This window comes from Macrotis lagotis, chromosome 1 (genome assembly GCF_037893015.1).
Source record: "Macrotis lagotis isolate mMagLag1 chromosome 1, bilby.v1.9.chrom.fasta, whole genome shotgun sequence".
Taxonomy (NCBI): Eukaryota; Metazoa; Chordata; class Mammalia; order Peramelemorphia; family Peramelidae; genus Macrotis; species Macrotis lagotis.
The window spans coordinates 695139724-695167397 of record NC_133658.1 but is presented as its reverse complement, the minus strand read 5'-3'; the positions used below and the strand labels follow the sequence as shown (position 1 = coordinate 695167397).

The window sequence follows — 27674 nt, the reverse complement described above, 5'->3', positions numbered from 1 at the left end:
GTTGTCTTTCCTTTGTGTCCTCAGTACTTAGAATGTCTGGCACAAAGTAGATGCTTAAGAAATGCTTATTTACCAACATTTCAATAAATACTCTATAGCTTTGTGAGATGGATACTGAAGGCATTATTATTCTCATTTAATAAATGAGGATAATCAATTGCAGAGAGAATAATAATTCTCAATCCCTTTCTTTCTGTTCTATCCCTGTGTTTCTGATCTTTCTCCTTAAAGACATCTATCATTCACAGTAGTATGGACTAATTTGTGTAGCCCTTGAGTGACCAAGTACCACTCTGATGGGTTGCTCCGAAGCAAGTTTCTTTCAAATTTTTTTTAAAAGTCTATTATCAGTTGGGGGTAGAATTCTATCTGAGCTCTGAGACTTTCCCTTGAATCAAGTGAAACAACAACCCTGTTGACTGATGTTGCTTTGTAGTCTTGGGAGAAGCCAGAAGAAATAATAGGAGCTAAATAGAACACTTAAGATTTGTAAAACACTTTAAAAATATGACCTCATTTTATATTCACAACAACCCTGGCAGGATATTATCCCCATTTTACAGATGAGGAAATTGAGGCAGACAATGGTTAAATGACTTGACCATCTTCACCATTAGTAAATATCTGAGGTTATGTTGGAAGAACTCAGCTCTTCCTGAGTCAAGCAGCCTAACTACTAAACCAACCTGACAATAATAAGAATTAATAACAACAACATCTATATAGTGTTTATTATTGGCCAGATACTGTGCTCTAAGCCATACAATTACTGTCTCATTGGATCCTCACATTAATCTGGAGAAGTAGGTACTATTATTATCCTCATTTAGAGGTAGGAAAACTGAGGCAGGCAATGCTTTAAGTGACTGGACAAACTTTAAAAAAATAGTATATAAGGCAATGCTTGAACTCAGGTCTTCCTGAGGCCAGTATTCTGCCCACAATACTCAGCTTAAATAAATAATTAAATAATAAAATTAATGTCTTTTTATCACTCCAATACTTTTTTTAAGTTTTTTTTTTTTGCAAGGCAATGAGATTAAGTGGCTTTCCCAAGGCCACACAGCTAGGTAATTATTAAGTGTCTGAGGCCAGATTTGAACTCAGGTACTCCTGACTCCAAGGCTGGTGCTCTATCCACTGTGCCACCTAGCCACCCCCACTCCAATACTCTTAAAAAAATCAATCATCAAGTATTTATGCCAGACCTGGTGCGAGATGTTAGGGATACAAATATCAAAGTAAAGAGACCCTGCCTTCAAGGAACTTATGTTCTAATGAGGATGATGATGATGATGATGATGCTTGTCCTCTGTTCATGAAGAAGACCATGACATCAGGGAGGTGATGCCATGATAAGCACATGAATTGGATTTGAGTTAGGGGTGCTGTGCTAAGTCACCAGCTTTACTTTTCCTCTGGAGTCATCTGGGTCCAATGGCCAAATATGTATGAATCAGAACAACTGAAGATGGCCCCGATGGGAGGCGATCAGGGTCAAGTGATTTGCCCAAGAACATACAGCTAGTAAGAGTGTCAAGTATTTGAGGTCACATTTGAACTCTGGTCTTCCTGACTCCAGGACTGGTGCTCTGTCCATTGGACTTGAAATAAGGAAAATTCATCTTTATGAGTTTAAATATGACCTCAGACATTTACTAGCTATGTGACCTCCAGGCAAGTCACTTAACTCTATTCTAATCGAGTATAAAAGACATTGTAGGAAATGAATTTTGGTCTAGGCAGTCACAGGGTATAAGAATGGAGTCTATAGATAATCAGGCTCTTTCTAGTAGTTGTGGTAGTAATGATTTGAATAAATAATAATAATAAAAGCAAGAATAAAAGTAGGATTGTGTAGTCCTTGAATGACCAGAATAAAAACAAAAGATAGAAATGGGAGGAGGGGAGGACATGATGTTTATGCAGCATCAGGGCAGATGGCAAGATCTTTGGGATGCCAAGGTGGTGTGTGAGGTTTGATCTGGGTCACCCAGCCCACTTAAATATGATGTTAGTTTTCACTCACTCATCCACCAATCAGTATAGCTCTGCAGAATTCCAAAGCTGATTGGATTAACTTCCTAGGAAGGGGGTAGGGCAGCAAGGTCTCTGGAGGTTCTAACTGGAAGATCACTGTTCCAGGTAGAGAAAGAACAGAGGCAGGCAAGATGTATAGAGGTTTAGACTGAGGAAGCTCTGCTGTCCCAATAGCTAATTAGATACAAGGGTATGCTAAATCTATATGGAAATGGTCTAAATAAAGACATTGTGGTGTAAAGGAAAGAGTTTTAGCCTTAGATCTAGGAAACCTGGATTTGAATGATTACTATATGATGAACAAATTCAATTCATTTCTCTGTGTGTAAAAGAGGAATCCTATTAACTGTCTGTGAGCCTCAGATTCTTCCTCAGTAAAATGGGAATAATTATACTCTCTGCTATGGCAAGAAAATTGACACCCAAAATGTGTCAGCTCTCTTTTTTTTTTTAACTTGCTGAACACTGATCAAATTGTAGAATTTATTTTCTTGTGCAGGCTTTGATGGTACTTAGAAACAAACAACCCCTTGCAAGGAGACAATGACAATATAAGAGAAAAAATAAAGAACTTTGTTTAGAAACTTAAAATATGAAGAAAAATTAAGTGATTTTGTTAAAACACAAGTCTCCTACTTGCAATATACCACCATAAAACCCTATCAACCTTCTTTGTGACCCTCTAAACCCTCTGCACCTGGAAGGCACCTACAATAGCCTGTAAACCAAATTGTTCAACCATTCCCAAAAGAAACTGGACTGTTAGCCTAACTCATTTCATATCTACAGAGCAGAGGCTATTTTCCCTTTTCATCTCCAGTGCTTGTCATAATGGTACAGGGAGACCAATAACATCTTAAATGCTTGTTGATTGATTGACTGATTATACAAACCCATGAGTCATCTGAGGAACTAATGTGATTGGCTGAATTTATTTCAGAACTTCAAGCTATCTGTGCTGAGAATTTGCCAAGGTGCTAGTAACCAACATATCTTTGGAAAACATAAATTCAATCAAACCAATCTAATCTTTTCCTATGAAATAGTGGCAAGTCTGATCAAAAGCTTCTGATTCTGATTCATTCGACAGATTAGCAAAATATAGTTTGTATCAGGGGCCAAAGTGGTTTTGCCCAAGATAACTTTCCCCATCTCTCTTCTTCTTTTACCATTTTTGTCTCATCTCCTATTTTCATTCTTCTCCTCTTTCCCTTCTTTCACCTCTCCACAAAAGGTCTTTTCTGCCTAGGCTATAAGAATCACAGGATTTTTTACCTATCTCTGGTAACATATGTTATGATTCTTTAGACAGGATATACTTCTCAATAATCAGAAATATTTTTATACAGGATGTTGGGTGCTGTCAGCAATACTTGTTCTTCCCAGCTGAGTTTAAAGTACATATAGGATACATATTCAAATAGCCATGGAACAACAAGGACCTTTCTCCCCTACTGATCCCCTCTTCTCTCTTCCCTGCCTTTCCCTTCTCTTTCTTCTCCCTCTCTCTCTCCCTCTCTCTCTCTTTGGTACAAGTTCTTAACTGCAATTCTGGAGCTTAGATGAGGTCTCATTGAAGAATGAAACAGATATTGGCCTTTTATCCTGTCATGCTACTCACACAAAGGAAAATTCAGGGTCTAAAGCAAGGACTAAGAACCTCCTGCCCACAGGCCACATTGGTTGTAGGAGGACTAGAAATTCAATAAATCTAAATTAATTAAATATCTGACCACATATAGCCCAAGATAAATATCCAAATGGCCTTTGGCAGTAAAAAGATTCCCCACCTTTGGCTAAAGCAAGATACCACCCATTCAGACAAGATACACCTACTTCTTTCATCACTCCTTCTAATGGGATAGGAGATGCTGGGTCAGGATCACCAGTACGTCTGATGTTTCTAAAGGGAAGGGATAAACTTTTTGTATACATGTCTTATAGTAGGTAAAGTAATATATTTAGAAACAGGAAGACTTGGGTGTGTCTTAAATGTCTGGATCATGACCCTTGTGTACCTCAAAGAGGGTCAGATACATTAGATGTCTTTGTATTATTTCACTTTTGCTCTCACAGTCAGACCTTTCTCCTGAGGCATCATGATAAAAAAAAAAATGAGCATGAAGAAAATGGCATTTCATTCAGTCTCCAAACCTATAGGGATCAAAAGTATAGCATTATATTTAGTGTTGAAAATGACCAGTCTATAGGGGTGGCTAGGTGGCGCAGTGGATAGAGCATCAGCCCTGGAGTCAGGAGGACCTGAGTTCAAATCCGACCTCAGACACTTAATAATTACCTAACTGTGTGGCCTTGGGCAAGCCACTTAACCCATTTGCCTTGCAAAAAGCCAAAAAAAAAAAAAAAAAAAGAAAATGACCAGTCTAAAGGAGAAGGTATCTACTCCTCCAGCTCCCCCCACACACACACATATATTTGTCTCAGAGACATAAAGTGATGTATGCAAGGTAGTAGAGACCTGGTTCAAATCCAGACTCTGTGAATCCAAATCCAACTGCTTTTTTATTATAGCAAGTTGCCTTCCTCCATTAGTAAGGCTCTTTCTAGTACTCTCAACTAACGTCTTCTTTTGATAAATCGGGGGTAAGAGGATGGGGAAGGGGAGAGGAGTTGAAAACCCTCCCTATGATGGTTGAGACTGTGGGGGCTCATCTAAATTCTGTTATCCAAGATAACTTTGGGCAATTCTTTGATTTAGGTTTAGGTTTTCTTCTGGGGAGGGGGAAGAATTAATTAAATGAATAAACATTGATTAAAGATTTACTGTGTATCTAGCTCTGTATTTGACACTGGGCAGGCTCTACACTTGGCTATGGGGAGAAAAAGACAAACTAACAGAAACTGTGTGCTCATCTCAATTCAGACTGCAATCTAAGGGTGGCCATGGTGGGGTCTTTTACCCTATCATGGGTTTTAAAGCATGGGTTAGAGAAATATCATGGCATCTATGTAGTACTGGAATACATGTGAAGGCTGTGAGACCTCTGATTTCTCTGATGTACCATGAGCACCAGTATATTCAGTAGCAAGTTTTACCCAACTAATCTGTATCATACCCAATTTTCTCTCTTGCTTGAAGCTCAACTGACTATAGGATAAAATTGTACCTTAAAATGGGTCCATATTAATTATATTAACCTGTAATCATTTTCATTTGGCTTTGATGTGTTGAGATAAAGACACCAATTATAATATTAATAATTATGGTTTTTTTGTTGACATACTCCTTATGATTAGCAAAGTATTTTCCATCCATTATCTTACTTGATATTCACAATGATTCTGTTGAAGCCAATGGTTCAAATATAATTTTCTGTTTTTGAAGAAATGAGGAGACTTAGTCTGAGTGGTGAACCTGAACACAGTTATACAAGAGACTCTGAATGACTCCAAATCCAATATTCCCTTCCCAAGGTCAAGTTACCTCATCATCATCTAAAATCAAAGAGAATATTCTGGGCTTTCGATATTTATGAAAATTTTTTTTTTCTTGTGGCTAACCTCAGAACAACTGGGAATTATGAGAATGCCTTACCCTGCCAGCCTTAAATCTGGCACATCAGAAATGAACTCAGATTAAGGCTAATCCAGGAAGATTTAAATTTTGCTGATTGAATGTCCAATCTTTTCTATGCAGGCTTTGGTCTTCATTTAGAATTTTTGATGATTGCTTTTGCCTACAGGACCTCAAAGGTTATGATCCAACTCTAAATCCATGATTACAATAGGTTTTAGTACTTTTCCTGTGGGGTAGTTAATAATATATTATGTTTATCATCTGACTGGGGCCAAGTCCAGCCCTAACTTGGTAGCAAGCCAGCTCTGCCTTTTTTAGTATGGTTGCCTGTGGCAGACAGACATCTTGGCAGCAGGCTTTTCCACAAGCGTAGATTAATTGCCAGGGCCTGAAACAATGGGTAATGTCTGTGGCCTTCATGGTGATTTCCAAGGTCCCAGGACCTTCTCCCAAGGTACTTCCCAACCTGCTCCCTGAGTCTTGAAATTTCCCTGATGTTGGATCAAGCCTTTCTTTCCATGATCAGATGTAACACTTAAAAAAGGAATTCTCCCTGAGAGAGGCAATTCTTTGATTTAGGTTTTCTTCTGGAGGGAAAGAATTAATTAAATGAATAAACATTGATTAAAGATTTACTATGTATCTAGCTCTGTATTTGACACTGGGCAGGCTCTACACTTGGCTATAGGGAGAAAAAGACAAATTAACAGAAAGTCTGTGACTTCAAGGGACTCCAGGAATAAATAAACAGAAAAATTGAAGATAATATGAACTAGGAAAGGAGGTTTGGTACATAAGATGAGATTTGAAGGAAACAGGATTCTAAAAGGTAGAGCTGTGGGGTTGGGGGTAGGGGGGCTAGCCTGCACAAAAGGTCAGTTTGACTGGTGTTAAGGGACTTGATCTGAGACACATCCAGAAAGGTCAGCAGGCCAGATCCAAAATATGAAGGACTTTAAATACCAAGCTGAGAAGTTTGTATCTTAATCTAGAAATTATAGGAAACCTCTGAAGACTGTTAAGGCAGGGAGTAGAATCTTAAATTGGTTTAGCAGATGATTTTGGCAGCTGTATGGAGAATGAATTTCAAAAAGATGCAATTGAAAGCAGGAATATGGAGGATATTGCAGTAGTTTTGGTGAGAGATGAGCAGGGTTTGAACTCAGATGGTAGTGAAGTGAGTGGGCAAAAGGGGATATAGAGGTAAGACTGACAAAATTTGACAACTGATTGGCTATGGCAAATGATAAAGAGTAAAGAGTTGAAGATGAGAATAAAATAAGTCCAAGATGAGAATGGGCCAATAAGAGGGCTCTGGGGGCACCAACCAAGTCTCTGTTTCATAATTTGGTTTGTGCTTACCAATTATTATATTGTTTAACAGCATGAAGGCAACTCACATAGCCCCTTTTGGGCCTCAGTTTCCTCACCTACCAAATGAGGTATGTCTTGAATTCTAATATCCTTTCCAACTATAAAGCAGTGATTCTATCAGAATATTGGTTGGTTGGTTGTTTCTTGTCCTTCATTATTGAAGATGATCAAAATGGCATCACTATGTTTGAGACAAATTACAGTGTGTCAGACTGTGGCTGATCAACCCAATAGGAGCTCAAAATGCTCTACCACAGGTCAGGCACAAATTGTCCATGGGAACACCTTGGGGTTGGTACTCTGAACTTACGGATGTCACGTTTCCTTTGAGCTGTTTCAATTCTACTTTCCTCATAGAATGGAGCCCCCTCACTGATGAGGGCATACCATGCTGGGCAGCCCTGTGCCAGTGTCTCCTATGGTGCACAATCAATATACACAAACTTCAGTCGTATTGATTAAGAATTTCTGAATGAATGCATTTTGGGTGTGTTCTCAAATTGAATGCTCTCATACACTCATCTCTCTTATTTCTTTTTTTTTGGAAAGAAGATAAAAATTTATTAAAAGGAGCTACAATACATAAGAAAATGGTAGGTAAAAAAGAGACAAAAGAGGAGTCAAGTAGAGCTTGATTGGACCAACAAGTCAGAGAAGACTGGCAGCCCTGAGCAGAGTCCAACCCAGGTTTTTATGTCTTGCCTCTCATCTAGAGGGCAAAAGGTGAATTCCCTTCCCCTTACTGGACATCTCTCATTTTCTGAAGCTTGCTTTCCAAAAAGTTCAGCTTTGAGCTTGACTAAATCAAATACACTAAAAGCTCTTGTATGACTAATTCACTAAGAGTTTATTGAGGTCAGTCAGTTAACTGGTATTTATTAAGCATCTGCTTTGGGCCAGGTACACTTCTACATCCTGGGGAAACAAAAAAGACAAAGCGCAATCACTGTTCTCAGAGAACTCACAGTCTAATGGGTGAGACTACATCTACGTGCAAATAATATACAAGATAAGTTGGGAATAATTGACTGTGAGTGTTTTTACATTAGTTTAGATCTTGATACTTCAGAAATAGTCTCTGCCTAAAAAGTAGCTTAAATATGGAGAGAACTCTGGACCTGGAATCAGAAAGGCCTGAGTTCAAATCCTACCTCTGGTACTTATTTGTTATGTGACCCTGCGTAAGTCGCTTCAACTCTGTTTGCCTCTTTCTTTAACTGTAAAAGAAAAAATAATAACACTGATCTGACAGAACTGTGAGAATCAAATGAGATAATGATATCTGTAAAGCCTTGGTACATCGTATGTTTTATTTTCATTATATCATTTGTAGTATTACAATTTGTGATTTTTTTTTGTATCTTGTATATATTTGTATGATGGTAATATTTTGTATATATATTATATATATTTGTATAATACATTATATTGTATTATTTTGTATATTTTACAAAAAATTTAAGCTAAAGATGAGTGAGGAAATGTTAGTTAGATTTGGAGTTAAAAGAAATCCTCCTTTGAATAGTGTCTCTGAGTTTACTGACTGTGTGACTCTTGGCAAATAAATCATTTAATCTCTCTTGACCTTAATAATTGTAGCTGTAAAATGGGGGTCATAGTTTCTATGATACTTACCTATCTAAGCTGGGGTGAAAGCAATGAAATAATTTCTGAACAGCACTTTGTGAAACATATGCTGAATTAATGACAGTAATTATTAATATTAATAATTATGACAACTAAGATTTACATGGTTCTTCTATGTTTGAGACCCTGTGCTAAGTGCTTTCAATTACCTCATCTGATCCTCATAACAACTCTGAAAGGTAGGTATTATTATTATTGTTATTATTATTTCCATTTTATTGAAAAGGAAACTGAATTAAACCAGGATTAAGTAATTTGCCCAGGATCACACAGCTAGTAAGTGTTGGAGGCCAGATCTTTTAGTGTTATTTATATAACTTATTCCTGATCTCAGATAGCTAAATGTATAGTTTAAAATAGTTTTTAAAAAAGTTGTTTGTTACATTCTAAAGACGGCTGTGTTAGGTGGGTAGCCAGAATACTCCATTGGTACCTTCACAGTGAAGGGAGGAAGTAAGGAAACACTCCAGCTTGTTGAATGGATTGCTTCTATTGACTATATGATAGGCAAGAATGGATGGGTTGTCAGTTTTTTTTTAAATTCATTCAAATTTCTTTCTTTTTTGTTATTGTAATTTAAAAAATTTATTTGAACTTAAATATAAAACGAGAAAAGGAAAAACTGCCATATCCACAGCAGAACATAGGCGAGGATTCAATATAAATAATAAATTTTCATTTCAAGAAAATCTACATAAAACAATGAACATACATCTCAAGAAAACCTTCATAATTAATTCTACACTATGTTTTCAAAGCTACCCAGCTTTTCTTTACTACTGTGTAGGTTTTCCTTTTTTTTTCTGTGCACTTTTTACTTTATTTTTTCCCTCCTCCCCCCACCCTAAAGAAGGCTATAATTAAACATGACTATATACATAAATATCAATAAATGTATATAGTCATGTTTAATTATAGCCTTCTTTAGGGTGGGGGGAGGAGGGAAAAAATATATATGATATAGATATATCATATATCTACATGTAAGACCCTACTATGTATATTTCCACTTGTGATCTTTTTCTAATGGTGGATAGCATCTTCTTTCATAAGTCCAATCTTTCCTTGCTTTTCTAAATCAACCTGCCCATCATTTCCTCTACCACAGCAATATTCCAACCCAATCACATCTTGAGAGATTGTTATCTAAGTTTTTCTCTAATTTTATATATTCCTTCTATTCTTGGCTACACTGGTTTTATTAATACAAGAAAATTTTAATTTAAAATAATTGAAATTGGCTTGCTTGCCTTTGGGAGGCCAGCTCACCCTTGAGGAGTGTGATCCCCCAGAGAACCTTTCATGTCTCTATACCTTTGGTACTGCTTATCCCTTAATGATAGTTCCCCTTTGGGGAGCCAGGCCACTGTTAAAGAGCATGATCCCCCAAATAAACTCTTGTGCCCTTATATTCTTCCTTACTTCTCTGTGTCTGCTATTGCTGCTGCTAATCTCTTTCTTAGCTTCTGCTAATTACAGCTATATCTAAATAAATCTTTTTTGTTCCTAAAATAAATAATGAATTTTAATACTTAAAATTTAAAATAATTGAAAATATACATTTTACATTTCAACAATGCTCTCACCTTATAATATAATTTAAAGTCTGATACTTCTGAGTCTGCTTCCTTTGAATCTTTTTTCCTCTGGTTTCTTTGAATTCCTGTCTTTTTGTTCTTCCAAATAAACTTTGTTTTTATTTTTTTTAATTCAGTAAGATAATTTTAAAAATAATTTAATTGGGATAAAATTGAATAAATATATTAGTTAGAAATTTTCCTTTTTTTATTATATTGGGTTTAACTATCCATGGATAATAAATAATACTTCAATTATTTAGATCTGGACTTTAATTGAATAAAATGTTTTGTGCTTGTGTTCATATAATTCCTTTGTCCATTTTAGCATTTATAGCCTTAGGTATTTTATTCTATATATTTATTTTAAATAGTCTAAAACAATATTGAATATTAATTTTTTTTGCAAGGCAAATGGGGTTAAGTGGCTTGCCCAAGGCCACACAGCTAAGTAATTATTAAGTGTCTGAGACCGGATTTGAACCCAGGTATTCCTGACTCCAGGGCCGGTGCTTTATCCACTGCGCCACCTAGCCGCCCCGAATATTATTTTTGATGTATAGTGTAGTTTCCCTATTTTTCTCTTTTGCTTAAAACTTTTAGCTTGAACTTTGTCTGAAATCATGGTTACTACTGTGCTTTTTTTTACATCATAAATTCTTCTGACCTTTAAGGCAATGGGGTTAAGTAGCTTGCGCAAGGCCACACAGCTAGGTAATCATTAAGTGTCTGAGGTCAAATTTGAACTCGGGTACTCCTGACTCCAGGGTTGGTGCTCTCTCTATCCATTGCGCCACCTAGCCTTCCCCAAAACCTATATTTTTATAGTGTTTCCTGAAAGCAACATACTGTTGAATTCAAATTTTTAATCTGCTGTTCATTTCTGTTTCATTCTGCACATTATAAGCCATAATTATTTATTGAATATTTTCCTCCTCCCTATATTCCCTCACTATCCCCCATTTACCCTATGCCTCCTTACTTGTCTGCTTTACTTCTGTCTTGTCTTTCTGTTCCTTAACCTACCTATCCTCCAAGAATCCCTTCCCTTATCCTCTATTGAATCCCCATCACCTTCTTATTTCTTTCTGAATTTAGATTTTTATATCCTCCTGAATCTATTTCTATTTAGCTGTCTCTGTATGTATGTATGTATGTATTTATGTATCTATTTTTCTTTCTATCTATCCATTTATATATTGTTCCCTCTTTAATTGTTCACCTCTTGGTGAAGGTAAGGTTTCAACACTATTTGCCCTCTTTCCACTTCTTCTGTATCAGTTTTTCTTTTCATGGCTCCTTTTAATCTCTATAGTCTTTTTTTTTTAGAATCACCCCATCATTCAGCTCAGCCTAAGTCTTTCTTTCAAACTACCCAAATGATGGTGACAGTCATAAGGGTATGATAATATTTTCACATATAAGAAGTAATCTATTTGACTATTGAATACCTTATAATTGGTCTTAATATTTATCCTATATTTCTCCAGGATATTATATGTAAAAAAACTTTCCTTAAATTCTATTGGTGGGTTTTTTTTTTCACAAATACTGGAGTGTCTTTAATTTGTTAAATATTCATTTTATTTATTTATTTGTTTATTTATTTATTTAATTTTAGGTTTTTGCAAGGCAGTTGGGGTTAAGTGGCTTGCCCAAGGCCACACAGCTAGGTAATTATTAAGTGTTTGAGGCCAGATTTGAGCTCAGGTACTCCTGACTCCAGGGCCAGTGGTCTATCTACTGTACCACCTAGCCACCCCTAACTATCCATTTTTTTTGCATTCAGGATTACACTCAGCTTTGCTAGGTAAATTACCTGTAGTCATAACCTCAGTTATGAAGGTTCAATGAAATATAGTATTCAAAGACCTACATTCCTTCAGCTGATAGGTCTTTTGATCCTTATTGTAGCTCCATGATATTTAAATTATTATTTTCTTGTGGTTTCCAATATTTGTCCTTAACCTGGGAACTTCGAACTTTGGCCATGATGGTCCTGTAAGTTTCCCCCCTGAAATCCTGAAATCTATGAATTTTTTTTCTATTTCTGTTTTTGCCTTCTTGTTGCTTTGGTAATTCCTTGTAATATTGTTTCAATATTCTTTTTATTGCAATTTTCATGTAGTCTGACTATTCTTATATTATTTCTCCTTAATCTTTTCTCCAGATTTCTGATGAGATGTTTCACATTCTCTTGTATTTTTTTTCACTCTTCTGATTTTTATTATTATTATTATTTCTTGGTGTCTTAGACTATCGTTAGATTTTCCTTGTCCATCTCTTATTTAATTTAATTTAATTTACTTATTTTTTTTAGCTTTTGCAAGGCAATGGGGTTAAGTGGCTTGCCCAAGGCCACACAGCTAGGTAATTATTAAGTGTCTGAGGCCTGATTTGAACTCAGGTACTCCTGACTACAGGGCTGGTGCTCTATCCTATCTGCTGTGCCACCTAGCCGCCCCTCATCTCTAATTTTAAAGGAATTATTTTCTTCCTTGAGGTTTTGATTCACTATTTCAAGTTGGTTGATTTTCTTTTCATAATTTTCTTGAATTGCTCTTAATTAAAAAAAAAATTTCCCTGAATCTTCTTAGTTGTCTTTTTTGTTTTGTTTGTTTTTGTGAGGCAATGAGATTAAGTGATTTGCCCAAGGTCACTCAGCTAGGTAATTATTAAGTGTTTGAGGCTAGATTTGAATTCAGGTCCTCCTGACTTCAGGGCCAGTGCTCTATTCACTGCACCACCTAGTTGCCCCTCCTAGTTGGTTTTTAAAGTCCTTTTTAAGTTCTTACAAGAACTCTTTTTTGAGCTTTGGCATTTCTCTTGAAAAAGAAGTGACTTATTTTAGTTCCATTTTCTCTGATTATAAACCTAGATTTTTTCCTATCCTCATACTCATTTTTATTTATTTATTTTTGTTTTAAGAAACAATATAATCAAGGAAGGAAAGGGGAATGATGCCCCAAGTCTTAGGTCCTGTTTTTTTCTGAATTTGGTCCCAGGGCCCAACCTTGAGCTCTCCTTCCATTCCCAAGTCACTGCTAGGGCCCCCAGCCATGATCTTGCTCCCTGGGGTTCCTCTAGTGCCTGCAGACTATAGCTGTCCTTTCTGTCCGTAACTGAAATCAGGGTCTGCTTTCCTGCAAGTGTCCCCCAACCAATAGGGTCCCCTCCCTCTGTGACCCGCTCACTTGGTGTGTGCTCACTCCTTCTCCCTGCAGCCACAGCTGGGAAGGCCCATGGTCAGAAAGGTGGAAGGTTCTTCAGTTTTCTCCCAGCAGTAAAACCCTCTGGTGGTCCAGGAAATGAAAGTGTCTAAGGTGGAGGCTGACTATCCAAAACCACTCAATAGTTGCCCCCAGGCTTGTTGTTTGATGCTTCTGAAGAGTTGGCCTTAGAGGTGTTTGCACTTTCTCTGACAGAAATTGGCTGAGTCTTTCCTGGGATCTTCTCAAGTTGTTTTGGGAGGGCAACCTCTACTTTTTGTTCCCTCTGAGGCAATGTTCCATCTTTTTTTTTTTTTGTGGAGGAAATTTAGAGCCAAAAGTTCTCTAACATATGCTACTGTCTTCCCAGAATCCTTTTCCTGTTGTGTTCTTTATCTTTGAAAGAAATTCTCTAATCAATAAGATCTCTGGGAGATGATAAGATCATTGATGAGAATTGTGTAGGTCATTGACCTAAACTCTATTCAGTTCTACTGCTTTTAGGAAGGAGGGGAGCAAGAAGAGGCCTAAAATAAAACTGTTGGCAAGTACTTCAGATTTGTTTCACAACTACTAATTAATGCAAATTATCACCCCTGGCTTCTATATTACCCTTGTCAGCATTGCCAGTTATCATTGTTTTGTTTGTTAAGTCAAATCTCCCTTAACCCCTAGGCTAGGTCCAAAATCTGCCCCTGGAATCCAAGGTCACAGAGACAAGTAGGATCACGGGTTCTTAAAAATACGTATCTCTCTATGTATGGGCTTTAAAAAAGTAATTTACTGATTCATCATTGCCTCTGTGAAAACAGGAAATCATTTCTGGAGATTTCCTCCATCTCTGTAAGTCTATTTCTGAGGGCTTACCAAGGGAAAAATGACACTGGGTCACTAGGAATGACTGGGAGCCTTGTAGATAAAAGATTTTGAAAAGTAGATAGAGATAGAGAACTGACCCTGAAATCAGAAAATTTTGGATTCAAGTCCCACTTCTGAAATATACTGATTGTGCCACAGTGGACAAGTCAGGGCCCTAGGCCATTCTCTAAATCTATATACTACAGAGAAGGTGCCTACCAGCATTGGCAGAGTAGTGGACTCCCCTGAAAATTCCCTATAGGAACGAAATCATAGGCAGCCCCTATAGTTATAAGTTATGAAGAATGAGCTCTTCCCTCCCAATCCCCTAAACTGTGCATCACCTGATATAGTATTTGCACTAATATAAACCACTGTGCTTTATCTAATCCTATCCCACCTCTCCAATGGGGCAAGTGAGAAGGAAGGTGACAACAGTGTGTCAGAAAGGTACGAGACAGAAGCTGTTATTTAAATTTCCCATTTTGTGTTTAAAATCCTATGGTTATTACTTAGAAGTAACTTGTACCTAAAACCAAAAACCAAAAACTTTCTTCTTTGTGTTTTTATGCCTATACTTTGAATGGATCTATTTTAAATGCTTGGTTCAAGAGAGAGGTTCAGATCATTAATAAAAAGTTGCCCTTTTCATTAGAGCTGACAGAGACAAAGACTAAGACAAAACCGTTATTCAGAAAAACCTAACTTAAGGTGGTAAATTATAACTCATTTGCATTTTCTAGGATAATGTGAGATTTCTCAGCAAAGATAAACTAATATTATTGATTTAAGATTGGATGGTAAACAGGGAAAATATTTGAATGTAGTTTTCAGTGGTTAAAAAAAAAGACATTACATATTTACAATCCATTCCAAAGAACAGCTTGGATTTCTACTTTTATATATTTACTTTACAATCAAGTGGAAAGAACAGGTACTACTAAAGTGTCAGAAACACCTTTAACCCATAAAGACACTATTGCTAATTTATCATGAAATATAATCCACGTATAAAGGATTAGCACAGGTATACCCAGGACTAGCTGAAAAGTCCTATGGGATCTCTGAGTTAGGTTGAACAGACTTAATCTTTTTAGAATTTAATCTAAAGATTGTATGTACTAGTCATAATCACTTAAAAGGACAGTTCCAGACTTAAAAGTATACTGGGTTCCAGCAAACTTTTGTCCACCAAAACTCATCTTCTTTCTCTACCTGTTTTGTTTCAGTATAATAAAGTGTACAAGGACCTAAAGGAAGTTTCTCAAAATGGAGAGAATTTTTGCAAACAGCTCACTTCAATCCTTCAGCAAAGGTACAGTATAGATGGTGGTTGGCCATGGGGGCTGCTGTTTCTTTAGCTGCAAAGAAAGACACGATTAGAGATGTCCAGATAGAATATGGTGTTCTAGGTTTTTCTGCTTGAGAACTTGGTTAGAATAATGATTATTCTTCATCTCATGGAATATAGTTTGAGCTCCATTAAAATGACAAAACAGTTTCTCCTGGGAAAGCCATTGGAATCCATGCTTTTCCTATTAATATTTAGTGTACTTGTATGGAAAACTATACTGCTGTCTTGAAAAGGATGTATAAAAAAAAAGAAATTGGCTCTCAGTCCAGGTATGATCTCATTTAGAAAGTAAACTCTGTGAGAAGAATGGCAGCTTAGTTTTGCAGTTTTAGAATCCCAGTGCCCTAGCAACATGGCCCAGAACAAACAGATACTTAATCAATGCTTATTGGTGGAGAGATTAGAATGAGCAACAAGAGGTCTGAAAGGAACCTTCTGGGGTCTTCCAATCTTCCCCCTTGTCTAAACAGAATTGCACATTAGATTTCTTCTGATAGTATTTCTTAACTTATGCAATGATCTATTTCTGAATTTTAAAACCTTATAGCCAAGGCTATACCAAGGAGGGTAAGCAACTTACTCTAATTATCAACTCCTCTCCCCGACTTGCTCAAAAAGTTTTAATTCTCTCCTAATGGCAAAGTGGAAGGATTTGTATGGTTACAGGGGGTAGATTGGATGGTTAGTCAGAAAATGGTTTTTTTTTTTGAGCAGCTAGGTGATATAGTGGGTGGAATACCTGAAATAGGGAAGAATCATCTTCCTGACTTCAAATCTGGCCTCAGATAATTATTACCTATGTGACATTGGGTAAGTCATTAAACCCTGCTTGCCTCAGTTTCCTCATCTAGAAAATTATCTGGAGAAGAAAATGGCAAACCATTCTTGAATCTTCGCCAGGAAAACCTCAAATGGGGTCACAGTCAGTCACAACTGAAACAAGTGAACAACAACAATAAGAAAATGATTTTGTCAATCACAGACTGAGTGATTTTAACATAAGAACAACCCAACATGGAGATAGCAACTTCTACATTGAAGCTCTGCTTGTATTTGACACTTGGTCAGGTGACAGGATGAGACCTAAACCTGTAGGATCCCAATGATCTAGTTGCCCAGTATGTTGGAAAGGGCTCCTGAATACCATTGGTCATGACGTTTATGGGGCAGTTGTGAAGACAGTTTCATCTGCTTCAGATCCTTATTAATATATGAATAAATTGAGTGAAAGAATGAACCTGGAGGATTGCTTCCTGTTATACCTTGCTTTTTCCTTCTGGATTTTTCCCTCTGCATTGTTATTTCTTATTGAGTTTTCTTCTACTTTCCTTTTAAAAACATAGTTTCAGAATCTGGATAGCCTACAAACAGGGATTAGTCTTTGTATTCAAGAAAGTCTAATGGCATGTTGATTGATATTAGCTATACCACAAAAGTACACCGAAATATATGAGGATACATATATTACTTACATTCACTGCTATCCAATTTCTTAGGTCCCCTAAGAAAATCAGCCCTGTTCAGGATTGGGGGCACATGAGGTCTAAGTAGCAAAAATGGTTTGGGATATCAAAGTTTCATATTTTGGAGCTTTCCAAATATACTCAAAAAAGATAGGCAAATTCCTTGGTACCTTTTGAATGCACCAGTTATAATTAGGAGAGGAAGAACAAAGGGGTTGGTAATAATCCTTTGGAATCAGGAGGTGCTCCTTGTATTCATCAATCATCTTGGCTGTTTCTATTTACCTATCTCTCTTGCTCCCTAAGGGGTCCAGTTTGCTCTTACTGCATTAACATCTTACCTCTATTTCCCCCTGCTTTTATTTTAGGTCCATTTTCATATGTTTTTAAGGCTTGAGAAGATTAGTGTGACCATCTGTTCTTGGTCATGCCATTAGTGAATGACGGCATCCGTCCACAAACATTTTTGAGGTTTGCAAACACTGAATAGAACAGAAACAGATGCAGGCATTTATATGACAAGGGATTTCTCCCTTCTGCTTTACCTATGTGATGGAGAAAAGAGGAAAGTAATTTTAAAATCTGATGAGCATGACAGCTTGGGGCAATTACTCAGATCTTGCCACAAAGGAGTAATTAATGTTCTTTACTTAAATTGACAGAAGAAAGAATATTCTACGTTTGTCCCGCTTTAAGGCAATAGTCATGGAATCATGATTTAGGATCAATGATTGTAGGAGCTACTACAAGTCAGGCACATATTGCTAACTCTCCCATACTTTCTCTACAATGCCCTGGAAGCTTCTTCACTCTGGAAACACACTCCATCCTTGGACTGTTTCTTATAGAAATAGGAGTGCTTCCTCTGCCCCTAGACCTCTCCCTCTGATTTCCTGGTTCTGCTCAGAACCCCCCATTTTAAGAAGGTGTCAGGCCAGTGAGGTCTTCATTCTTCTCCAGGCTGTACCTTTGATTCAATGGGCCTTCTTTACAATACCGCCTTCCTCCTTCCCCATGCCTTGATTTTATGTCCCATTAGGGTTTGAGGGTAGGTAAAGTCTTTCTATCCATATTTATATGCTTAGCTCTTGGGCAGCTAAATGCTACAGTGAAAAGAGTGCTGGTGCAAGGGATAAGATTTAAGGCTGAAGACTGAAAAGCTAATCTTGTGTTCAAATCTGACCTTAGACACTTACTAGCTGTGTGATCCTGAGCAAGTCACTTAACCCTGTTTGCCCCAGTTTCATCTCTAAAAGGAGCTGGAGAAAGTGGCAAACCACTCTCATATCTTTACAAAGAAAATCTCCAAATGAATCACAGAATTGATCACAACTAAATAACAATAAAGCAATGACGTCAAACTCTAATAGAAATGGGGGCCATTAAACTATTCATAAAGATCCTGTGGGGTTTATATTGATTCAGAAAACCACATACTAACATATCTATATTCCATTGTACTTCTATTTATTTTGTTAAACATTTCCCAATTACATTTTAATTTGTTTCAAATCATGCCCACTGAACTATGAGCATTAGGATATATTTAACATTTCCAATTTTGTATGTGTGTGTGTGTGTGTGTATGTGTGTATCTTTCTGAGAGAACAGGAGGTTCTGAAGGAAAAATGACAAAGAGGACAAGCTTTGGAACTAATGTGCTGAATTTTTATACTTTTTTAAAAAAGAAACTATACATAATGGAGATTCTCAATTTCATGTACAATTGTCTTCTCTCATCCATCTTTGCATATAGAAATGCTTATCTTTGTTGGTGTTTATTAAGTTCAGAATAATGGAAAAAAACCCTTTTTTGCCTTTTTTTGGTTTATACTCATTTTATTCATGGTTACACAGCTCAAACCCTCTTGTAAAACATAAATGTGAAGAAATACAATTTCAAGGGAATATTCCCCTCCCCTACCCAAATTCAAAGTACAGAAGCCATCATTGGGTATGTTTTATCCATTTAGAAAAAAAAAGCAAATTATATTTTGACATAATCCTTTCCACTTTCGAAGTCAAAAATGAAGCCCCACTTCCTTCAGGAAGTCTTCCTAAGCTAATCTCAACCCATTGTAACATTTTTCTTCTGAATTTATAGCATTTACTGCTTATTTATTTATTTATTTATTCATTTATTTATAATTTTAGAAAGGTTTTATTTATTTTGAGTTTTACAATTTTTCCCCCTTCTCGCTTCCCTCCCCTACCCCCCACCTCCTACAAAAGGCAGTTTGTTAGTCTTTACATCATTCCCATAGTATACATTGATCTAAGTTGAATGTGTTGAGAAATCATATTATATCCTTAAGTAAGAAACATAGTATGAAATATAGCAGAATTATATAATAAGACTTTTTTTTTTAAATAAATTAAAGGTAGTAGTCTTTGATCTTTGTTCAAGCTCCACAATTCTTTCTCAGGATGCAGATGGCATACTCCATTGCAGATATCCCAAAATTGTGCCTGATTGTTGCCCTGTTGGTATGAGGAAGTCCATAAATTTGATCATCACTCCCATGTTCCTATTATGGTGTACAATGTTCCTCTGGTTCTGCTCATCTCACTCAGCATTAGTTCATGCAAATCCTTCCAAGGCTTCCCTGAATTCCCATCCCTCCAGGTTTCTAATAGAACAATAGTGTTCCATCACATACGTATGTATACCATAGTGTGTTCAACCATTCCCCAACTAATGGACATTCCCTCGGTTTCCATTTATTTGCCACCACAAATAGTGCTTCTATGAACATTTTTGTACAAGTAATGTTCTTACCCTTTTTTTTTCATAATCTTTTCAGGGTATAGATCCAGTAGTGGTATTGCTGGATCAAAAAGTATGTACATTTTTGTTGTCTTTTGGGCATAATTCCAAATTGCTCTCCAGAAAGCTTGGATGAGTTCACAGTTCCACCAACAATGTATTAGTGTCCCTAGTGTCTAGATTAGTGTCTAGATTTCCCACATCCCTTCCAACACTGATCATTGTCCTTTCTGGTCATATTGGCCAGTCTGAGAAGTATGAGGTGGTACCTCAGAGATGTTTTAATTTGCATTTCTCTAATAATTAGTGATTTAGAACAATTTTTCATATGACTATAGATTGCTTTGATTTCCTCATTTGTAAATTGCCTTTGCATAACATTTGACCATTTGTCAATTGGGGAATGGCTTGTCTTTTTTTTTTTAATTTGACTCAATTCTTTGTATATATATATACATATATATGTATATATTAGAGATGAGTGCTTTGTCAGAAACACTAGTTGTAAAAATTGTTTCCCAATTTACTACATTTCTTTTGATATTGGTTACAGTGGTTTTGTCTGTGCAAAAGCTTTTTTAATTTAATGTAATCAAAATTACCTAGTTTATTTTTAATGGTCTTCTTCATCTCTTCCTTGGTCATAAATAGCTTCCCTTTCCATAGATCTGACAGGTAAACTATTCCTTGTTCTCCTAGTTTGCTTATAATACTTTTTTTATGTCTAGATCCTATATCCATTTTGATCTTATATAGGGTGTGAGGTGTTGGTCTAATCCAAGTTTCTTCCATACTAATTTCCAAATTTTCTCAACAGTTTTTATGGAAGAGAAAGTTTTTATCCCAATAGCTGGACTCTTTGGGTTTATCAAACAGCAGATTACCATAATTATTTCCTGCTATCGTACCTAGTCTATTCCACTGATCCATCACTCTGTTTCTTAGCCAATACCAGACAGTTTTGATGACTGATGTTCTATAATATAATTTTAGATCTGGTAGGGTTAAGCCACCTTCTTTTCCACTTCTTTCATCTTGACTTTTTATTTTTCATATGAATTTACTTACAATTTTTTCTAACTCATTAAAGCAATTTTTTGGAATTTTTATTGGTAGGCGTTAAACAAATAGTTCAGTTTTGGTAGAATTGTCATTTTTAAGTATATTTGCTTGGCCTATCCATGAGCAGTTGATATCTGCCCAGTTATTTAAGTCTGATTTTATTTGTGTAAGAAGTGTTTTGTAATTGTTTTCAAAAAGTTTCTGAGTCTGTCTTGACAGGTAGACTCCCAGGCATCTTACATTGTCTGAAGTTACTTTGTTATTTATTCATTCATTCATTCATTCATTCATTCATTTATGGTTTTTGCAAGGCAATGGGGCTAAGTGACTTGCCCAAGATCACACAGCTAGATAATTATTAAGTGTCTGAGTCCGGATTTGAACTCAGGTACTCCTGACCCCAGGGCTAGTGCTCTATCCACTGTGCCACCTAGCCGCCCCTTGAAGTTACTTTGAATGGGATTTCTCTTTCTAGATCGTTCTGCTGCATCTTGCTAGTCATATGTAGAAAGGTTGAGGATTTCTGAGAGTTTATTTTTATATCCTGTGACTTTGCTAAAGTTGCTAATTATTTCTAGTAGTTTTTTAAGATGATTTTTTTGGGATTCTCTAGGTACATCATCATGTCATCTGCAAAGAGTGAGAGTTTTATCTCTTCCTTCCCTATTCTAATTCCTTTGATTTCTTTTTCTTCTCTTATTGCTGAAGTTAACATTTCTAATATGATATTGAATAGCAATGGTGATAACGAGCATCCTTGTTTCACCCCTGATCTTATTGGGAATGCCTCTAGCCTATCTCCATTGCATATAATGCTTGTTGATGGTTTCAGATAGATACTATTTATTATTCTAAGGAACAATCCATTTATTCCTATGCTCTCTAGTGTTTTTAGTAGGATTGTTTGTCAAAAGTTTTTTTTAGCATCTAGTGATATAATAATTTGATTTCTGATAGGTTTGTTATTGATAATTAATTATACTGAAAGATTTCCTAATATTGAACCAACCCTGCATTCATGGGATAAATCCTACTTGGTCATAATATATTATTCTAGTGATAACTTGTTGTAGTTGTTTTACTAAGATTTTATTTAAGATTTTTGCATCTATATTCATCAGGGAGATAGGTCTATAATTTTCTTTCTCTTTATTAACTCTTCCTGGTTTAGGTATCAGCACCATATTGGTGTCATAGAAAGAGTTAGGCAGAGTTCCATCTTCACCTACTTTCCCAAATAGTTTATATAGAATTGGAACCAATTATTCCTTAAATGTTTGATAGAATTCACTTGTGAAACCATCTGGTCCTGGAGATTTTTTTTCTTAGGGAGTTCAATGATGGCTTGTTGAATTTCTTTTTCTGAGATAGGGTTATTTAGGTATTTAATTTCCTCTTCATTTAACCTTGGCAACTTATATTTTTGTAAATATTCATCCATTTCATTTAGATTATCAAATTTATTGGCATAGAGTTGGGCAAAATAAGTCTGAATTATTACTTTAATTTCCTCATTGGTGGTGAGTTCACCTATTTCATTTATGATACTAGTAAATTGGTTTTCTTCTTTCTTTTTTTAAATCAAATTGACCAGAGGTTCATCAATTTTATTGTTTTTTTCATAAAACCAGCTCTTGGTTTTATTTATTCATTCATTCATTCATTTATTCATTTATCTATCTGTTTTATCTAATTATTTATTCATTCATTCATCCTTTTATTTATTTGTTCATTCATTCATTTATCTGTTTATCTATTTATTTATCTGTCTATCTATCTATCTATCTATCCATCCATTTATTTATTTATTTGTTTCTTTGTTTATTTATTTTTAGGGTATTTAGCAAGGCAAATGGAGTTAAGTGGCTTGCCCAAGGCCACACAGCTAGGTAATTATTAAGTGTCTGAGACCAGATTTGAACTCAGGTACTCCTGAATCCAGGGCTGGTGCTCCATCCACTGCACCATTTAGCCTCCCCTTTGGTTTTATTTATTAGTCCAATAGTTTTCTTGCTTTTGATTTTATTAATTTCTCCTTTAATTTTTAGAATTTCTAATTTCATATTTAACTGGGGGTTTTTAATTTGTTCTTTCCTAATTTTTTAGTTGCTTATTTAGTTCATTGATTTCTTATTTCTCTAATTTATTCATATAAGCATTTAAAGATATGTTATATCCCCTGACAGCTGCCTTGAGTGTATCCAATAGGTTTTGGTATGCTGTTTCATTATTGTCATTATCTAGGATAAAATAATTAATTCTTTCTATAATTTGTTGTTTCATCTACTCATTCTTTAAAATGAGATTATTCAGTTTCCACCTAGCTTTGGTTTCTATATTTCCCTGGCCCAATATTGCATGTGATTTTTATTACATTATGATCTGAGAAAGATGTATTCACTATTTCTGCCTTTCTGCAATTGATTATTAGGGTTTTATGCCCTAGTACATGGTCAATTTTTATATAAGTGCCATGTACTGAAGAAAATAAAGTATATTCCTTTCTATCCATATTCAATTTCCTCCATAAGTCTATCATGTCTAGGTTTTCTAACAATCTATTTACCTTCTTAACTTCCTTCTTATTTATTTTATAGTTAGATTTATCTAAATCTGAGAGTGGGAGGTTGAGGTCTCCCACTAGTAAAATTTTGTTGTCTATATCTTCCTGTAACTCCTTCAGCTTCTCCTCTAGGAATTTGGATGCTATACCATTGGGTACATACTTATTTAGTATTGAAATTACTTTATTGTCTATCGTACCTTTTAGGAGGATATAGATTCCTTCCTTATCTCTTTTAATGCTATCCATTTTTGCAGTTGCTTTGTCTGAGAGAAGGATTGCTACCCCTGCTTTTTTCCATTTCAGCTGAAGCAAAATATATTTTGCTCCAACCTTCTACCTTTATTCTATATGTATCTCTCTGCTTCAAATGAGTTTCTTGTAAGCAGCATATTTTAGGATTCTGATTTTTAATCCACTCTGTTATTTGCTTAAATTTTAAGGGAGAGTTCATCCCATTCACATTCAAAGTTATAATTACTAACTCTTTATTGCCTTCAATGTTATCTTCCATCTATTTGTAATTTCCCCCCTTTTTTCCCTTTATCCATATTCCCCATTCTCTTGAGTTTCTTTTCTCAAACTTTCCAATTGATTTTTAAACACCATCCAGGAAATCTTTCTGTGCTAGAGACAAATCATATTCTCCTCAGGGTCTTTTCCTTCTAGAAGTTTTTCTATGATCCTTACTTTCCACTGGCCTTTCTTCATTTTCTTTCTTTCTTTTTTTTTTTAGGTTTTTTTTGCAAGGCAAATGGGGTTAAGTGGCTTGCCCAAGGCCACACAGCTAGGTAATTATTAAGCATCTGAGATGGGATTTGAAACGAGGTACTCCTGACTCCAAGGCCGGTGCTTTATCCACTATGCCACCTAGCCGCCCCCTTTCTTCATTTTCATAAGATCTTGTGTTGGGGGAGGGGCTGGTTCACAGAGGTTTGATATTAAGATCCCTAGAGGCTTTACTCACTGAGAGTAATATCTCCAGCTGGCCAGGACTGGGTGATAGAGGCTGGAACCTCCCCTCCAGCTCTTCCCATGAGTCCCAGACTGCCAGTCCCAAGGCCAGGCCTCCACTCTGGTTGTTTCTCAAAGTGCAGTGGTTCCCACAGAGAAAGACCCCTGGGCTGATCTTAGATTAGTCTGGCCCCAGCCACACCCCATCCCCATCCCCAAAGATAGACCTTGAGGTAAATGTTCTTTTCCTAGCTTCTTTTTAAGGGTTTTGTCTATCGGACTTCCTTTAAGAGGTTTGTTTCATATTGTTTATGAGGGAAGATCAGGAGACCTTAACACAGGCCTGGCTTCTCTCTGCCATCTTGGCACGAAGTCTAAAAAATAACTTTTTAATATATTTTGAAAAATGAACTTTTCCTACAATAGAAATATCATACAATAGCAAAGGTGCTTTTTGAAATGAATATTTCCACTGGAGATTTTCACTTTTGGAAGAAGAGAGAGATGGTACCTAATTTATTTAGAAACAGCTCATTTGGTCTTAAATGATCTGAGTTTTAGTTTGAACTCTGATACTTTAACAGAAAAAATTTCATGAACTTTGGCAAATAGTCATGAATCTTGTCTGGGTCTTCATTCCTTATCAGTAAAATGGCGATAACATTAGAACTCACTATCTCAAGTGTTGTGTGGCAAGAGTAGGTTTGTAGAACTCCAAGTTGAATGGAAAACTCTTGAGGGTAGAGACTACTTCATCTCTCTCTCTCTCTCTCTCTGTTTCTCTGTCTGTCTCTCTGTATCTGTCTGTTTCTCTAACAATTAACACAATGTTTTGCCCTTGATAAAAATCTGGTTGAGTTGAGACAACAAACAAATAAACAAACAAACAAACAAACAAATAAATAAACAGACAAATAAATAAATAAATGGATTTATTATTATTTAGGCAGAATAGAATAATAAATCCAAGTTTAGAGAGAGAGGGATACCATATGGCACCATCAGAGTTGAAGAATTAATGATTGAGATGAGCCCTAGCAGGAGCCCTGACTGCTTTTTTCTATTGACTGACTCTGCTGATAGAATTTTTACATTTCTGATAGGGTGAATAGTGAGGTTTTGGTCTTTATTTAGACACCAAATATCCTTATGTTAATCAAGCCTTAAGCCTGGATCATATTTAATCTGAAAGATGAGCTGCCTGCTTCTATTTTTCTCATTTTCATTGCTAATGATAATGATGATATAATTAGCATTTATGTAGAACTTCAAGGTTTGCAAAAACAATTAACCTATATATTAGCTCATGTGATCCTCAGAACAGCCCTATGAGATAATATCCTCATTTTATAGATGAGGAAACAGGCTGAGGGGAGGACAAATGACTTCCCTAGTGTCACATGTAAAGGCAAGATTTAAACTCAGGTCTTCGTGACTCCACAGTCGCATTCTCACCTTTAAGCAGAATTTGGGTGAAATGACATTTTTTTGCCTTGATGCTCTCAATCCCCCCCTCCCCACCACTTCAATTTGCCTGTTCTCGTAGAGGCAAGCAAACTTTGAGCTGCCTGTAGACAGTCATTTTCCAAATGTCTAATGGCAAAAGGGCCCTTTGCCTTTGTAAACCCCATCAGTAATTGCATCAAAGGTAGATTCCTGGCAGAATGGTCTGTGAATGTCTAGGCTCCCACCTGTGCTCAGCTCTTGTGGAAGCAGCCTCTGTCAGGGGAAATCAATTGCTCTGTGGTGAGAAACTGAAGGTCAAATTTTCAAAAAGCAATTCTGTTCTCTGGCCTTTTTTTAATCTTTGTAATGGAAGAGGGTCATCATCATCATCGTAAGCTTGGGCACCTAGGATGAATTCTTTGGACCTCTGAAGCCCATGAAGGCTTGATGGGAAGGAAGGAAGGAAGGAAGGAAGGAAGGAAGGAAGGAAGGAAGGAAGGAAGGAAGGAAGGAAGGAAGGAAGGAAAAGGGAACAAAAAAAGGGAAAGAATTAGAGGAAGGAAGGAAAGAAGGGAGGTAGGATGGGAGGGAGGTAAAAAAAGGAAGAGAGGGAGGAAGGGAGAGAAGAAGGAATGAAGAAAGAAAAAAGGAAAGGAAGAAAAGGGAGGAACAAGGCAAGGGATATATTTGCTATTGTTATTGTCCAGTTTTTTTTTTTTTTTAGGTTTTTGCAAGGCAATGGGGTTAAGTGGCTTGCCCAAGGCCACATGGCTAGGTAATTAAGTGTCTGAGACTGGATTTGAACCCAGGTACTCCTGACTCCAGGGCTGGTGCTTTATCCACTGTGCCACCTAGCTGCCCCTACTGTTCAGTTTTGTCCAACTCTTCCTTACCTCATTTGGGGTTTTCTGGAGTGATTTACCATTTCCTTCTCCAGCTTATTTTACAGATGAAGAACTGAGGCAAAAAAGTTAAGTGACTTGCCCAAGATCATAGAGGTAATAATTGTCTGAAGCCAGATTTGAACACACACAAAGATTCAAATTAGTACTCTAAGACTGTTTTTCCTAGCTGCCCCAAGAAAGTGCTTATTATGTGGCAGACACTATTTTAGGAGCTGGACATATAATTAGAAGCAAAAAGAAAGATAGTCCCACCCTGAAAAAGCATTCTAATGGGGATAGACAATGCAGAAAAAGCATTTGAGAAAATGGGGTGAGATGGGGTAGGGGCTAAAATGAAATAAAAGTAGTCTGTTCAGGAGCATGGTCCAAAAGCCAAAACAGGACCAGGCAGATAAACAAAACAGGCTGGCCTAAGTTCCTTCATGAAATGGAGACCCCAGAAGGAACACATCAAAGGGAGAAGAATACATGTTGGAGGGAGAGGAAGGGGGTGCCTAGGGAATGGGGTAGAGGGGGTGGGATGTCAGACTCTGCAGAGGAAAATTCCAGAATAAGATGATCTCAGAGCTGGTTGAATGTTCCTGGGGAGGTTCTCCTAAGAAGTTACCAGATGAGTTAGAAGTGAGACAGTTTGGAAGTCCAGATGGTAGGGACTAGTTTAGGACATAGTAAGTCAAAGAAGTGAGATCCAACCAAGTTCCCCTAACTCCCAAATCTTGTGATCTTTATACTAGTCATTGCTTCAGTTCTGTGTTGATGTGTGGTCTTTCATTCATTTTGCCTTTTGTGGCATCAGAAGTTCCTTTAAATAAACCAAACTTATTTTAATTGCAGATGGAATCTTAGTAGAGGGAAGAACACATTGCCTACTCATTTTTATTCTTTCTTCCAATTTGGTACTAATTTCAATTTCTTCC

The 27674-nt window shown here is 36.5% G+C and overlaps 1 protein-coding gene across 3 annotated transcripts in view; it reads left to right on the top strand.

Annotated features, from left to right (window-relative positions):
• Positions 1 to 27674, top strand: part of NOSTRIN (nitric oxide synthase trafficking) — a 115559-nt gene that overhangs the window by 2740 nt on the left and 85145 nt on the right. For 2 of the 3 annotated variants that reach the window (XM_074215780.1, XM_074215779.1), the window contains exon 2: positions 15473 to 15558. The exons of the other annotated variant lie outside the window; for it this stretch is intronic. In XM_074215780.1, coding sequence (XP_074071881.1) covers positions 15473 to 15558 — 86 coding nt within the window. The remainder of the gene's footprint in view (positions 1 to 15472; positions 15559 to 27674) is intronic. 3 annotated transcript variants of the gene reach the window in all.